The following is a 16,770-nucleotide window of genomic DNA, read 5'->3' as shown; positions in this document are numbered from 1 at the left end:
TCATTGTTCACAATCAATTTATACTTAGATTGCATAGCTTGCTCTCACTTCACGCTATCTTCCATTTGAATAGCTTTTTTATAACAAGTGGGCTCATCGCAGTCAGTGACTAACAGATAGTCCAATCCTGGCTCAAAACACTCAAGTGCACGAGATACACGGGTAAATCTCCTCACTACCGAGTCACAGCTTGACTGCAAGATTCTGCTCTCTCTGGAGCACTACTAATGGTGGAAATTTCACTAGTAGAGTGAGTTGATTTTTCTAAATTTGTGGAGAATACATCCTCAAATCTGACTTTCCGATATTCGACCTCTTTAACAGTCTATCTATGCATTTTAAACTAATTGAATATCACTTGTGAGCTACAAGTAACCTTTCTAAATTCTGAGTGCCAGAGACGATATCCCATCTCTCCATCTACACCATAACGAATGAAGATATGAAATCTCCTACAAAATCTTGAAATTCAATGGAGTACTAGGCGAGCTATTGATGATGTGTACAGCTATCATAACAGCCTCTCCCCAAAACTCAAGAGGTAAATTTGCCATAGATAACATGGATGTCTCTTTCTTGAATCGTGTGATTCATATACTCAACAATTCCATTCTGAGCAGGTGTGTATGGCGTAATAAACAGTTGCCAAATCTCTCTTCTGCTACAGAAATTCTTGAACTCTATGGAGACATTTTATCCACCAATGTCCATTCGAAAAGCTTTTAGCTTTCTACGAGATTGGTTCTCAATCATGGCTAAGAATTTATGGATTGTAACACACTTGTCTTTCCCCTTTAAGAGGTAGACCCACACCTTCCGAGTAGAGTTATCGATGAATGTCAAGAAATATGGTCTCCCCCTAGGGATTTGTGTGGCATAGGCCCACGTAAATCGCTATGAACCAAATCTAGAGGGTTTCTCAACTCTCGATGTAATGGTGAGGAAGTTTGTTTAATTTGCTTGCCTTCATATGCAATGCTTGCATAAATCGAAATCAGAATAGTTTGACAAGGGTAAGTAGCCCAAATGTTGAAGGATTTTCATTCCTTTCTGACTCATATGGCCTAGTCGGCTATGCCACAACTCAGTAGAAGGATGCTCGGCTACATACATAGAACTCTCTTTAGCTGAAGAGACATATAAAGAGTACAATAAACCAGATTTGTGACGTTTTATGACAACCAAATTTGTTTTACGCACCATCCAAGAACCATTTCCAAAAACAATAGTATAGCATAAAGCATCAAGGTGACCAATTGACACAAAACTCTTAGTCACTTCCGTTTCCACAAAGCATAAACTCGGTGTCATTCGTCATGCATAACTTGACATCTCCCATGGGGAGTAACATGGAAACTAACACGTGAATCAATGATCCAATTTTGCGCATAACACATCAAGAGCCAATGACGCTCAAAATCAAAAGTGAAAACAAGCACATTTGATGGCTAATGCACGTCTGGAACAACTTCTTGAGATAAAGATTCAACGACATTGATCTCCTCTATCTTTGCACTCCTCTTTACATTTCTCAAGTCACAACCTTGACTCTTGCTACGATTATGGCAATCCTTACAATCCTATGAACAATCGTGGCTCCAATTACATATAATCTCCTCAGTGAACAATGCACTAGTAACATCACTGGACTTGAGTTTACGACCTGATGCGGAGTGTATTGAATGTATCCGAACAAGAAAGCAAAGAGCCAATGCACTAGTAACATCACTGGACTTGAGTTTACGACCTGGTGCGGAGTGTATTGAATGTATCCCAACAAGAAAGCAAAGAACATAGCAAGAAAATGGTTAGAGAGTTCGAGAATTAAGATGGTGGGCAACTAGAACCTGCACGCTGGCGACGTTCGCGACATCCAGACAGGATCCATGTGGGGGCCATGCCACTTGGCTCCGGTGAGCGGCTAACCGCCTGGAAACCAGTAGTATATGCCAGGAACAATATATGCACGAGAGGGTTGAGGCAAGGAGAAGGGGGGGAGGAGGGGCAAAGGGAGAAGTACGCAGGTGGGTGTGCAGAAAGCTCGCTCTCTCTCTCTCTCTCTCTCTCTCTCTCTCTCTCTCTCTCTCTCTCTCTCTCACACACACACACACACACACACACACCTTGGAGTGGTTTTTAGTGGGCCAGCATTTTCACTGAGGAGGGCATCAGAGACTAGATTGACCAGAGCCCAGGCAGCACTGGGTAGATTGGAAAGGATGTGTTCACAGGTTCAGTTTCAGGAGCCTCGGACGAAGCTCTAGCTCTTTGACACTTTGGTGGCTTCTGCATTGCTTTATGGAGCTGAGATTTGGGGACCTTCATTGGATCATCACGGGAGGACAAGCCGCACTGATGGATGGGGGGACATGGAGAAGCCTCTGGTCTCTATGATCTCGCGGCTCATTAGAGCCAAGGCTTCAATACCACGTGCCATTGTCCGAGCAGAGCTAGCTGCCCCCCCACTAGTGGTTGAGGCGCTCAGCAAATCTGTCTCCTTCATACACCGCGTGTGGGAACTTCCCAGAGACAGATATGCCTGCCTTGCACTTGAGTCCTCTCGACAATTAGCCATGCAGGGAGATACAGCATGCTGGTATGGGGAGATGACATCATGGTTTCAGGCACATGGGTTCAGCATAGACAGATTGCCTCCTTTCCAGTACTCACTGGATGCACCCTCTCTGACTCTTACACAGTCCGAGATCACCAGGCTCATCCGCCAGGACCTGACTCAGCTAGACACGAGGAGGACATGGATACAGCCAGCACAGGAGTTGGGCACGAAGATGGCTTTCTACAGAGAGCATCTTCTCCAAATTACGGAGGACGGTTTTGTGACGAGGCCCAGGTACATGGACACACACTTGTCTCATGGGGTACGATGTGCTATTGGCCAAATACGCACATCTTCACACCAGCTGCGGATCGAGACTAGGAGATACAGCGAAGTACCAGCAGAGGCCAAGACATGCCCCCTATGTGACATAGAACCTGAGACAGAGTTGCACTACACGTGCCACTGCCCCGTCTACTACGAGATACGAGGCCGCTTCCACTGCTTGTTTAGAGAGGGCTTTGGACCACTCTCCAGAGTCATGCGGTACGAGGATCAGAGATGCTTGGGTTTGTTTTTGCTCGAGCTGCGCAAACACGGAGAGAGCCTGATGAGAGGAGAGGCTAGCCAGCATCAGAGACAGATCACAGACTTCTTTAGAGCAGACACTGGACACCCGGAGGAGTTACTACCACAACAGAGCTCGCCGCCTCACGCAAGAGGCACACTGATCGACCGGGCGACCGAGCTGGAGAGATCCAGACGCCCACGACCACAGAGGACTACACAGCACCGACGGAGGCTGCATCAAAGGATTCGGATCACTTTGGCCCGACATGCACGACACCCGGTCAGACTACTGACCATGGAGGAGATTGATGAGATCCGCCAATGACCGATGTTGGATCTCTTGTGATTTTAGCTATCCCAGCTAGCTGATTAGTTCACACCTTGGAGTTTAGGATTCCATACTAGTCATTTTGTCATATCGTGAGTCATTTTCATTTCATTTTGTTACTTTTGTTACTCTGACTTTGTATCAAATCCACCACATTGTAACTTTTAGGTCTCATAGGTCACTTTGGCCTTTTGAAGACGTTAATATAACATTTCATTTCATTTCATTTCTCTCTCTCTCTCTCTCTCTCTCTCTCTCTCTCTACACTACCTGCGTAGCCAATTGACAACAAGGGAGGCGTGGGCAAAGAGGAGAGAGCGCAAGCAGAAGCGAGAGAAGCCAAACCCACTAGCAAGGGAAGGGACACGTAGGCAGTAAGCGTCGATGAGCTTTGCAAACAAGGAACTGCTGACATGGACCTGGGCTATTCGTGGCATATCTACTAGAGGGCCAGTAGTAGGGGGGACCCAATCTCTTTTATTGTTTTATTAGAGAGAATCGGGAAAGATCCCATCTGGCCAACAGGAAGGAAAGGAAGGGGTATCGCAGAACGGGCTACGAAGGAGGAGCCTCTTTGCCTGTGAACGCCACCCTCACCTCCTGTTCGTGCAAAGGCGAACGTCTTTAGAGGGCAGACGGGGTTCCCCCCCCCTTATTAGATGGACTGCATTGTGATCGCAGCACTGCACGCAAGTTGGGTTGGTTACGAAGACTTTACGTGAGTCGTAAAACCCAAATGCTGGGGTTAAAACTCTGCGTTCCAGTTTTGAGGTTTCCGTAGGTGGAAGGGAAGCCTCATGTTCGAGGAACGAAAGAATCTTGCAAAGTAAGGAATAAAATAAGGCACGAGCCAGTAGGAGCGAGTATGTAAGTTTAAACTAAGCACCGCAACCAAAATTTGTATGGAGTTGGACCAAATTGATGAATATATTGCCAAGAGTCGTTAACCAAGAGATTACAAAGACAAAAATTGGACATTTTTTTAACCCAAAAAACCTTGGCTCAGAATGGAATTATGAACGCTGGCAATATGCTTAATAGAGCATTGCACTCGAATTGGCCAAACTAAAAAAGCAAGTTTCAGCAATATCTACTAATTCAAAAACTACACATTTTTCGAATCATCTGGCACACTCCCCATGTAGCATGGCATACAAACCTCATCGGCATCAATATCTTTGATATAGAAGCATTTAGTTCCCTGCTCTATTATAACTTAACTCCAATTTTAGTTCCGAAGCTTATAAAGCACTAGATATACGCATGAAATAAGAATGTTCGAAGATTGACACGTGAAATAAGAATGTTCGATGAAATATACGAACTATCAGCTGATGATTAGAACCAGAAACGTTAAGACTTCAGGCAAAGATGAACGTGATTTCCTTCTTGAAGCTATACAAGTAGCCGTTTTACAACATATACACATATCACAGCATTCTGACTGCTGGCCTATTCCAGGGCGGGCATTTTCTGCTACAATAGGGTTACACATCAAATTACAGTTTGATGAAGTACAAAGGGCAAGGAAAGGCAGCTTCCTGAAGCACCAAATTTGAAACCATCTCATCATCATTGCTACCGACCAAACCGAAAGCGTTTACACACTGGTCCACCCCTTTTCGGATGGAGCTACCAAGTCAGAACTCGGATCAGTACACCTACTTCAAAGAGGCTTGGGCACAAGAACTGCCCTGTTCAGCTCTTCAGCTGCCAATATCTCCGCAGTTGTTTTTCTTACATCTGGCCTCCATGCAAGACGTACAACTTGAGCAGCTTCCTGAAGCACCAAACCATCTCATCATTCACTGCTATCGACCAAACCGGAAGCGTTTACACACTGACCCACCCCTTTTTTGGATGGACAGGCGAGCTTCATTCATACACGCTGCGAGTCAAAACTCGGATCCGTACACCTACTTCAAGCGGCTTGGGCCTGTTCAGCTCTTTAGCTGCCAATATCTCCGCAGTTGTTTTTTTTACACCTGGCCTCCAGGCAAGACGTACAACTTGGCCGCTGTAAACTGCCTTTATGAACATCATGGCCAGCAACCTGCTTTTCAAGATCCTACCCAGATCAGCACAAGGTGACTGCTTCAGCAGGGATGCAATTAATGAGTTCGCTTCAGCAGGGATGCATATAATGTGTTCCTATCTCTGAAACCTCTCCCTTCACAGTGCAGGCTACCTCACCTTCCAGGTGTGATCATAATTGCCAGCACCACCATAGTGAATACAATTCGGCTGAGGCCCAGACATCCTATGTTGAAAAATGTTCATTTCTCATGGCACCACTGCCAGCCCTTCCCTGTGTTCACATTCACATTGTAACTCCAAGAGGAGCCATCCAAACACGTAAATCTCACGTTAGTGCCGTGAAAACTCTTGGAAAAAAGGATGCTGCAAGGCCTCTCTGGCAGTGAGCCTGTTCAATGGATCATAGCAAAACATACGCTCCAACAGACTCAGTAGTGCGCTTGGAACTTTTTCAAGGTGCTTCCCCAACAAGTCCTGGGAATGCAAGACAGTGATGGTTACAACAGAAACTCGGCTGCATCACAGAGAAAGCAGCCAACAGGCGAAGCATTTGCACAGCACTCACCCTGAGTTCAGAAAGGCGTTCCACAGCTCGAATACTCTCCCTTGTTGTGTGCCGATCAGGCCAATTCAATGTCCTCTCATGCCTGAAATACTTGTAAGCTTTTCCCCTATTCAATTTACAACACAGTCTTTTAACACATTGAAAAAGAATTACCCATAAAAAGAGCTGCTCTACTAATGACCCATACATGAAAAAACTCAAATGTTGAAAAATCATGAATAAAGAAAAAAAAACATACAGTGAGCAGCAAATAAGAGGCAGACGCAACGAATTCCATAACAAAAACAAATCGTCATGTTCAACAACCTTTTGCTTTAAGAATTTTACTTCTCGTCCCCCCAAAAAACTCAAATAGACCGCAGTGCTATGTTTCACTTCTCACAAATTGCAATGTCATTGTGCAAAAGTAGCAAGAACAGGTAAAAGACATGACAAAAGCCCATTCACTTACAGGGCCACCACCTTTATAGTATCATACTTACTTCGACCTTCTAACCAAATAAGAGGGGATTGGCCCAAAAACGCGTTCCATCATGGCCAAATGCTCTAGATTTTCATGTGTCTGAAACAAGACTTCACCCTACAGCAGGGTACTGATAGTTAAGCATTGCACTAGAACTACCATTCAAATCCCGAAATTTCAAGGCCATTGACAAAATCAAGTTAAGCAATACCGAGCAAAGCTCAACAATGATACAGGCCACGCTCCAAATATCACATGGAAAGCTCCACCCAGACCCTGAGATACATGAATTTTCGTGTGAACAACAATTAAGCACGCAGCGTGGGGTTGAAAGTTCCTCAGGGCAGACAAACAAGAAGAGATTACTATTACTAACCCAAAATAACCTCAGGAGCACGATAGTGCCTGGTAGACACAATTGACAAACTACATTCCCTGTCATAAGTGGTGCTGCCAAAGTCAATAAGCTTTATCATATTTGACTTGGGCACCCGTCTCGTTTGAAGTGAATGCTTTGAGGTGTTCTGTAAGCACCCAAAACAGCAAGAACAAAGGCAAGCAAAGAGCATGTTAGCTTATCAACTTTGTTTCGAGGTATGCATGTCATTCTGGGCACCCATTGATCAAAGTACCTTCCAGTCAACAACTTTCACATAATCGGGAGAGACCAGAAGAACATTCTCGGGTTTTAGATCTGTGTGAATAAGGTTCAAACTGTGCATGTCTGCATGGTCAAAACATTGCTGGTGAGCTAGCAAAAAATTAAATCCCTGAAAAGTATGCAGTTAGCAGCTATTCAAGAGTCATTTTACATAAGCAGAGACACACATGCTACTGATTCCAAAAGCTGTCGTCCAAAGTCCCGGACTATATCAATAGAAAATGGGCGGTAGTCATTATCCCGCAATAAGTCATACAAGCTTGGACCAAGCCTCTCAAATACCTGGCAAAAAATGCATATGAAGCTCAGGATGAAAGAACAGCTCAGATTCCATTAACTAGCCACAGATAACTATCCCTCTTACTCACTATGCAAATATGGTTTCTGTAATCAAACCACCTCCTGATCTGGACACAACCTCTGTAGATAAAAAGAGACCCAATTAAAGCACCAAAAAGTTTCACCTCTCAAATAGTCCCAACAATGCAAGTTCCTAAAATCTTCTCAGGCTAGAGAACGAAAGAGAGACCAACCTAGAGCCCGATCTGTCATTTTCAGTAAGTGTGTGCAAAACATCAATTTCAATCATGGCAGCTTCCCTGTATTTCTCGTCACTGCGCACAATTTTAATGGCAACAACTTCTTCAGCTTCTTGATCCCAGCATTCCAACACCCGCCCAAACGTGCCTTCACCCATTTTCTGTAAAATATTGTCTGCACATGATCAACGCTATTTTAAGTGTTTGTTGCAAGTACTCAGAGAGGAGCATGGCTCTTAAATTGCTCGATGCAACATTATACATCTTGGAGTCAAGCTTTCCCCAACATTGAAATTGAAGTGTCCATCCTGATCATCTTTGTGCCAGGGAGGAGACGACGAAGTCACTGCAAGACATTGATCGCCAGACCCTTTTTAAACTCCTTCGGCATCAGCCTTGCAAACCATCTTAGAGTCAACACCAAAACTGTCACCAGGGACAGTAGAGGGGACAGCCGCCTGCTTGTCTTGAGCAGATACAAGCGAGGGATAAACCTAAAGGCAATGAAGCAACATAAAAATAGACAGTGATCAACAAAAGCGCCAAGAAACCGCCCTTCACAATGGCTTGATCAGACGCAAGAACAAGCAGACGCCAAGACATCCAAGAAGATTAAAAAGACCGCATCACCCACAATCCAAAGCATAAAAGCACACAAGTCCTAATCCTCCAGCAGGCAAGACCGTACGTGACAAATCCAAAAGAACGCAGAGGAAAAACGCAAAGCTCTAGTGTCGCAATTTCGCAAAGCAAAAGATCCAGCAATGATACCTGAAGCAACTGGGACGCCAGATGGAGTTGGAGGAGGGCCGCATCGGAAAGAAGCGAGGGATCGGGAACATCCCAGCCAAGACGCCGCCGCTTCGAACGAGGGCCTGCTTCGGAAGAGAAGGGAACGGACACCAGATCGACAGCCATGGAAACAGCGCAGGAAGTAAGGACGAAAGAGGGGTGAGAGAGAGCGAGCCCTAACCGACTTTTTGGTTCGCCTATATATAGGGAAAATTACCAAAATACCCCTCTACTAATTCCCAAAATACCCCTCAAATTTAAAAGATTCCCATAATACCCCCCATATTTTGTCATGAATTCCCCAAAATGCCGTTCAAATTTTCCAAAATTGTGAGAGAGAATTTCTCCACAGATTAAAAAATTTGATCCTTTTCATAAGAAGATTGATTGTCTATCAATACAAGATACTAAAACTAAAATTTGAGACGGTTATGTAGGCTTTGGACATGAGACATAATTGCCTTTTTTTGAGAGGTAATTTGTGACAAATGAGGGTATTTTGAGAATTTTCACAAATTAGAGGGGTATTTTGGTAATTTTTCCTTATGTTTATTATATGTGTAGATTGGTTGCACGATCGGCCCTTAGCATTAAAGACCACGGGGTCTTGAATGAAACCCGAGCGGTGGGATCGATGCGACAGACGAGTACGGCGCGAAATTCAAAATCAATGTGCATCATCATATGGGTAAATTGGTTGCACAATCAGACCCTCAGCACTAAAGACCATGGGGTCTTGAATGAAGCTCAAGCCGTGGGATCGACGCGTCGGATGAGGATTTCCATTACCCGAGAGAAAAAAAGTAAGCAACGTATAATTTTGAGCGAAGATGACCAAAGCTCTGACATTGCATTATCCGTCATGACACTTGGAAAAATGAGAGAGAAACAAAAATTTCCATTCAATACTTGAATAGCATGGTCTCAAAAGACAAAACGAATGCTTACTTTTTAAGATTTATCTTTTTAAAAATTTCACTATAAATAACCTTGTTTAGTTAGGATAGACATTTTCCTTGAACACTTAGTCAAACTTTTCTTGCATATATGCAACACTAGGCCATGGCCAAATGCACTTGTTCAAACAACCTTATGCACCTACCTATAGATGTGTAAAGCAGTTATCTCATATGTGGCCAATGTGGAATGTACTAATGAGATGATGCAAAGCTTGTAGACGTAGAATACACCTTAGAGCTCTCTTGAGATTGTTCTTATAGCGATAAGGGTCTCTTCTTTTCCATTACTTTATTTGCTCTCTCTCTTTCTCTCTACACATCTACATGCTACAATTTATTCAAAAATAAACTACCCGACTATAACTAGGTGACCCGCATATCATCATGAGGACCGTTCCACTAATAGTCATTGCCATTGATTGTTCCAACTTGTATGTCGTCCTCATGCTCGAGCTTTCCTTCACCAATGTGAATTGTTGAGCTTAGTTGTGCACTTTTACCGCACATGTCGGAGGTTGGGAACTTGCCAAACACTGTGTGCGAGCCACGAATGGCTGCAAGCACACAACTAGACTATCCTAGCAAGGTCAAAGGGGCAATGGTGTGTCACTCACCGCTCAATGCTTTCCATCGTGAAGGATCCTGTGTCGTGAAGAAGAAGGAGCCGTCGCACTCAACCGCCTACCGCCGTCGCCAATGCCACCGCAGTGCTCGATCACTCTCTCTCTCTCTCTCTCTCTCTCTCTCTCTCTCTCTCTCTCTCTCTCTCTCAAGCATACACACACACACACACACACACACATTCGTGAGCACACGATGGAGAAGAAGGTAGAGGTAGAGCAAGAGCACTTCTTTAGCATGCACCTCAAAGAATGAGGATTTTAGGTCAATATGGACCTTTTATATGAATTTGACCCATTCGTACATGGACACCCATAGTGACCGGCATTGCAAAAATCATGTAAAAATGGGATAAGTGGTGCGCCTCTCATCGGCGATCACCTGCACACCTATAGGACCAACAAGCCCAATTCATGACTCAAATAAGTGATAATGCGTCTCTGGTCAATAACGTTGTTTAATCGCGAGAGCAAAGTATTTCATATCGAGGGCTGACTAGAGGCTATACCTAGAAGACCTTTTAGTTAAGCTAACAAAGAAATTGCATATGAAATCATCTCATGAATTACTCCCTGTGTTTGACCCCCCAAAGTTTTTTTCACATTGATTCAATTTTTGAGGTGTGTGCTTATTTTGTATGCCTTTGGCTTTTTGCTTTTTAAGAAAAAGCACCCACGTTGGGAACCTCTAGGGCTCTAGTATCATCGGCAATACATGTGAGCGAAGTACCAAATTAAGATTTTAATCCTTGGCACTTTTGTGTTTTTGTTTGTTTGTTTTTCACAACATTTCAATTTTGTAACTTTGGGGGGTCATATTGACACTGTTACTCTCCCCAAGTTCATCACAATAGTAAACTCTCTTTATAATACTTAAGCTAAAGGTCAAGAGGGATTAAGCCCACTAGAAAACACTAGTACATTACATACAATGCTTCATAGTATCTGATTAAGAACCTAAGTAACCATTAACAATTAGGAAGGCATTTCCCATGGTATTAAAAGAAGATCTCTAATGTCTATCTTGGTCAAATTAGCTTAGTTAGACTACTTGATTCATAAATCTAGACAATGGACTAAGGCATAAAACTACATTGAATCTAATGTTTAATACCAAGAAAATGTGCTGAATATTGTGCTACCAATCACAATCATGGATGCTAAAAAACAAGAGGCAATGATAATGGACAAGAAACACATGTTCGTGTTGAGGATCGCTCTCTAGTGGAAGAGTGAATTAGACAAAGATTGCATGAATTTCAAAATCCCAACTACTGCAACGCGTTCATGTACACACACTAGAAAACACAAGGAATACCTCTAGGAGGCACATCAATGGAAAGAGACACCAACCTTCATTAAATACAATCAAAACAACATAAAGAACCCTGACCTAATTATTTGCACCCCCCTAGAGAGTCAAGGAAACGAGATATTATAAAGATGGGCGGGTAGCCCTAAGTCTAAACCCCTATCCTCGTCATTGTCAAGAAAAATGAAGTCATCATCCATGAGACCATACGTGTCATTCGTGTAATCATGTAAATCGTCATCATCATTAGATGCACATACGTTCACTAAGAATGTCACTAGGGATGTATAGTCATCTTGGTAAAAAAGGTAAGCTTGTGCAATTGGAGAGATGTTCTCTACTAAGTAGGGATTAGCCCTGGTCAAGAGACGTATCAACCATTCTAATTCCTCGAACTTCTTCTCACACGCTAGCGTATCTACCAAATCCCATTCATAGGCAAGCACCGGATAGACTATGTGAAACACTTGTGAAAAGTAAAGAGGGTACCTGATACCCAAGGTAGGAGTGGATGACTCTAGAGTACTAGCCATTTCTGTACACACAGATAGATTTTGGTTAGTGTGCAAATATTATAAGGGTAATGTCAAAAGGTCATGTTCTTGTGCATAATGTGTTATTATGATTTTTGGGTCATGTACTAGAATTTATAGGTTTCCAGCTTTTTGTTTGGTGTCTCTTGTTCTTTTACTTTTTTATTTTTGTTTTCTTGAGTATAGGGCTATATATATACATTCCCTAAGATTGGGAGATTGAGAGGTCAGGGAGGAAGGTTAAGAGGGGAGCAAGTGAATGGTGGATGTCAGCAAATACTCCCCCCTTCATTGGGTAGATCATACCTTTTGGAACGATGCCGTCACCTTCTGAAACCAATTGTTCCAAGTTGTAATGAGTGAGGACTTTGACCAATAGTTTTTCACCGCCTTAGGCGTTTCATCTATTTGCAAGGGTGGTAAGGTACTCTCCCATGATTTTACTTGAAATGTTGTTTTAGGTGATGAATTTACAATGGAAGGTGTAAAGTCTTTCTTGTTTGTATGGATATTTACAATGGTAGGTGGAGGTTGTGTCGAAGCTTGTATTTTCGTATATGAACTACATGAAGAGCAAGAAGCTTCATTAGTTTTTTCTATGTTTGAGCTCATATAGAGATGGATGTCCTAACTGACACCACACTCCATATGATAGCATATTATATTTAGCACCCGTGTCCAATAAGGCGTTATATAACACTTTTCCATAGGTGCTATTTAACTCAACACGGTATCGTTGAGGTGTGTCAGAGTCCAACCAATCATCCTATGTTTCAACTTGAAATGCATGTGTGAGTCCAAGGTTGGCCTCTCGTTGGTGTCTAATACGTTGCTGTCGCTCCTTAGCCTCAGCTTGAGCTTGTATCTTTCTCAATTCTACTTGTGCCTTGGCTGCCTTTTTTTTATGGATGGCACGTAGCTCCTCTTGGCTTAAAGGATCATAGTATCTTTTAAATTTACTCCCATTGAGGAATCCAATGGTTTCAACTCCATCAAGAGTTTTCACATGAATGGTACCTTGTGGGGTGATTTGGCATACTAGTACTATATGGTCCTTTTCCCACATATTTCAACTTTTTCTTCTTGCTATGCACTCCATATATAAGGACTTTATCCCCAACCTTAATATCCTTGTTCTTTAAATGACGGTCAACCCATTTTCTTTCTCCACAACTGCATTTTGCATATCCAATTGTCTTTCTCCATCTAACCTCTCAAGGATATACAAGCGCTCAACTTAAGGGTTACCATCCTAACCTTCTTGTGAAGCTACCGACATACTAGGAATTACAAACTCCCATGGCATAACTGCTTCTTAGCCATATAGCATTTTGAATGATGTACAATTAATAGCCACTTTGTAAGTAGTACGATAAGCCCATAGATCTAACGTCATCTTCAATTCCAAATCTGTGCGATGAGCTTCCACTGTTTTGGTCAAGATAGAAATTAAAGTCTTGTTAGTGCTCTCAGCTTGGCCATTTGCTTGTGGATAATAAGGTGTATACTTATGGTGGGCTATCATGAAGTTTGTAGTGAGTTCCTTTATCACTCCTTTATCAAAAAATTAAAAGGCATTCCTAATGGCTTCAAAAAAATTAAATGGTATTCCTAATTCAAAGATTACCTCAAAAAATTTAAAATATGTGTTAGTCTATAGCATGCAACAACGAATGAAATGATGAAGCACGTAGATTTGCAACAGTATCGGTTGGACGTGAGAAGGACAGATACAACATTGAGAGAGAGAGAGAGAGAGAGAGAGAGAGAGAGAGAGAGAGCAAGGACAATTTAAAGAGAAAAAAATGCTAAAGGAAAAATGAAAAAGAAGAGAAACACAAGTGGACCAATGGAAAGGCGACCACCTCTTTATATGGACACAAAAGGTCTTTTGACTTTTCACCTTCGTATGTCTTTTCATTTCCTAAACTCACCCTTCACTTACGCACTTAAGATGTTTCAAAAGAATTTTTATTTTTCCGAGATTGGGGAGGTGTAATCACTCCATTTATAAAATGAGTACCATTGGAATGGTTTTAATTTTGCTCTCATCTATGGAAATCCTGTTTTTGGACACTATATGCCCTAAAATGACTCCATGTTTAACCCAAAATTGACATTTGAAAGGGTTTAATGAGATGCAATATAATCTGCACTTTTCAAACACTTTCCATAAACATGATAGATGTTCTTTCCAAGAAGAATAAACACAAAGGTCATCTAAGAAAGATTCGCAAAACTCCCTCAAATATTCTCTAAAAGCAGTGTTTATTATTAATCTTTGGAAGGTAGCAGGGGCATTGGTTAGGCCAAAATCCATAACACGAAATGCGAACACTATAAATTCAGTTATAAAAGCAATTTTAGCTTGTTCCTTTAGTGCAATTGTGATTTGATTGTAGCTAGAGTACCCATCTAAAAAGCTATAAGCTTCTTTTCCTGCAACTTTTTCAAGCACATGTTTTGAATATATCAAGGGGTAATGATCCCTCCTAGTGGCGGCATTGACCTTCTTGAGATCCATGCACACTCTGAGTTTTCTATTCTTTTTTGGCATAGTAACTATTGGAGACACCCATTTTGAGTACTCAGTAGGGTATATGAATCCGCATTTGACAAGTTTGATATCTTCTTGAACAATCTTTGCATACTTAGGATTCATTGGGTAGGGTCATTGCTGGACTGATTTAGTCATGCTATTCATGGGAATTGTGTGTTGCACCACAGAAGGTGGAACACCCTTCATATCATGATATGTCCAAGAAAATATATCCTTGAATTCCTTGAGAAGCTCCTTAAGTACATATTCCTCAGTCTCTATCGGATCCTGGGCAATGAAAACAGGTTTGGACTCCTTACCTGGGTCTGCTAACTCTATTTCCTTAACTATCGCTAGACCATCATAGACTCCATTGCTTCCATCGATAGGTGTTCTCTGGGCCTTTGTATACACAACCTTACGTTCCTCCGTGGTGTAAGCTTTGAAATGCTCAGGTGGTGCAGGATGTGAGTCTGTGGGGTCTTGTTGTTCTGTGGACTATGATTTCTCTTCCTCTTCCTTTTGTTGTTGAGCTAGCTCTCGATTTTGTCGTCTCCTTACAGTATGACACAACTTTGGCTTCACTGTAGCTTCTAGTTGTGAGATGTCAATGGGTTGTGGACTACACCACATGACACTTTGAAGGTATTCACCCCAATTATCTACCAACTTTCGATGAGCATCACATGCCTCCATATAATTAAGCCATTTTGCGGTAGATTTATTTTCATTTATCCTAGCACGCACATCCTTTAATTGTATGCCTTGCATCCATCTAGCATCTTCAAAAGGATAATTTTTAAATTTAATAAGATATCATCGGATAATCTTACCGCCTCTTAATACCTTGTCTTCATGTTGGAGAATGGACTCGGGCTGCAACACCTCTTCTTGGTCCTCAATCTTCGGCGGGTCTTCAATAGTTGGTTCTTGAGATGGCTCTCCTTTGTAAGCTTTAGTAGGCTCACACACTACCAGAGGTCACTTGAATTCCGGCGCCACATTACCGGTGTCACTAGCGGGTGTCGGGAGCTAAGGTTTTTTTTTAAAATTGATTTTCAAATTTTTGACGCTTCTTCCGGCGTCTATTCCGACGACAACGCGAATTCACATACCGATGCTTGTTCCGACGGCTGTACCTACGACACCTTCAAAAAACAAAACCGCGGACTTTCTCTGTGCATTTCTCTTAGTTCTTGCGCGTTTTCTCAAGCTCTCCTCTTCCCCATCTCTCACAGATCTTGTGAGATACAAGCTGTTGGAGGTGCTAATCTTGCTTGTGGGTTAGCGCATAACACTAAGGTAAGATTGTTTTCATGTTTACTTGTAGATTTAGGGTTTAGGGTTTAACTTTGTGTTTGTGTGTGCGTTTTTGCAGGTTCCAAGATTTTTACAACTTTCATTGTGAATGTGAGTGCTCAAACCTTTAAATGCAAGTTAAGTTTATTTAAATTACTTTGTATATTAAGAAAAGAAAATTTCATGCTTTAAACTTTGAATGCTTTAAAAGAATTTAGGATTTGTTATGTGAAATTTCATTTTAAATTATGAAAAAAAATTGTTTAAGTTTATGAAAAAATCTTGTTTGAAGAAATTTTTTATTGAATTATGTCGTTTTTCAATTATGCAGTTGATGGGGTTTATGTTTTAGGTTAAGTTTAGGTTATAAGTTAAGTTAGATTAGGTTAGGTTACGTTAAGTTAAGCTACATTGTTAAGTTAGGTTAGGTTAGGTTATCTTATACGTTAAGCTAGATTAAGTTAAGCTACGTAAGGTTAAGTTATATTAAGTTAGATTAGGTACGTTAAGCTGTTGGGGTGTAGGCCAGGTGGCCGTGGGAAACCACCCTTGTACACTTGATTTCACCTAATCAATATAGGGAGAAAAAGAGGAAGAGTTGACTCTTCTCTTTCTTCTCCACTAACCCACACAGTGGGGCTGCCTGTGCATCTCCTCCCTTCCCCATTCTCTCCTTCCCCTCTCTTGCACACACTCCGTACATGCGCACAACAATTGGTATCAGAGCTCAGGGCATCCGACCCCGAGCCCCCGCTCACCGCGCATGCAGCGACCCCAATCGAGATAAGGGAGCAAATAGTCGGAACCTTCCGGCAATGCAGTGTGTAAGCTCGAGCTCAATCGACTGTGGGAGCAGCAGTTTGTAGTGAGCTCATTGGGACAGCCAGAGAACCGAGAAGCAAAAGGAGGGCTCAAATGGGGGAAATCGAGCCAATTGAGGCAACCAACTGAAATCGAAAGCTTGCAGGTTTGTAGCTCTCGGGAAATACAGTACAA

The 16,770-nt window shown here is 42.2% G+C and overlaps 1 protein-coding gene and 1 long non-coding RNA gene across 2 annotated transcripts; both read right to left on the bottom strand.

Moving 5' to 3' along the window:
• Positions 1-4,815: 4,815 nt before the first annotated feature.
• LOC147456475 (serine/threonine-protein kinase AFC1-like) lies at positions 4,816-7,878 on the bottom strand. Its single transcript, XM_086514923.1, has 9 exons — positions 7,715-7,878; positions 7,550-7,601; positions 7,349-7,463; positions 7,153-7,244; positions 6,897-7,044; positions 6,732-6,796; positions 6,540-6,637; positions 6,058-6,163; positions 4,816-5,966 (listed from the first exon to the last, which is right to left on the bottom strand). The coding sequence occupies exons 1-9, from the start codon at positions 7,876-7,878 to the stop codon at positions 5,823-5,825; spliced, it is 984 nt and encodes a 327-aa protein (XP_086371049.1). The 3' UTR covers positions 4,816-5,822.
• Positions 7,614-8,689, bottom strand: LOC147456474 (uncharacterized). The gene is made up of 2 exons (XR_015188460.1): positions 8,492-8,689; positions 7,614-8,214 (listed from the first exon to the last, which is right to left on the bottom strand). It is a non-coding gene; the product is annotated as an uncharacterized LOC147456474 (long non-coding RNA).
• Positions 8,690-16,770: the final 8,081 nt, after the last annotated feature.

This window comes from Adiantum capillus-veneris, chromosome 6, assembly GCF_014529385.1.
Source record: "Adiantum capillus-veneris isolate H3 chromosome 6, ASM1452938v2, whole genome shotgun sequence".
Classification (NCBI taxonomy): Eukaryota; Viridiplantae; Streptophyta; class Polypodiopsida; order Polypodiales; family Pteridaceae; genus Adiantum; species Adiantum capillus-veneris.
The sequence above is the reverse complement of the archived record's forward strand: the minus strand, read 5'-3'. Positions and strand labels throughout refer to the sequence as shown.

Coding starts and splice junctions, on each gene's coding strand:
- LOC147456475 (XM_086514923.1), bottom strand. CDS start 7,878: ATGGGTGAAGGCACGTTTGGGCGGGTGTTGGAATGCTGGGATCAAGAA. Junction 7,045..7,152: donor TGAAAGTTGTTGACTGGAAG/GTACTTTGATCA, acceptor GGGTGCTTACAG/AACACCTCAAAGCATTCACT. Junction 5,967..6,057: donor AACGCCTTTCTGAACTCAGG/GTGAGTGCTGTG, acceptor TTGCATTCCCAG/GACTTGTTGGGGAAGCACCT.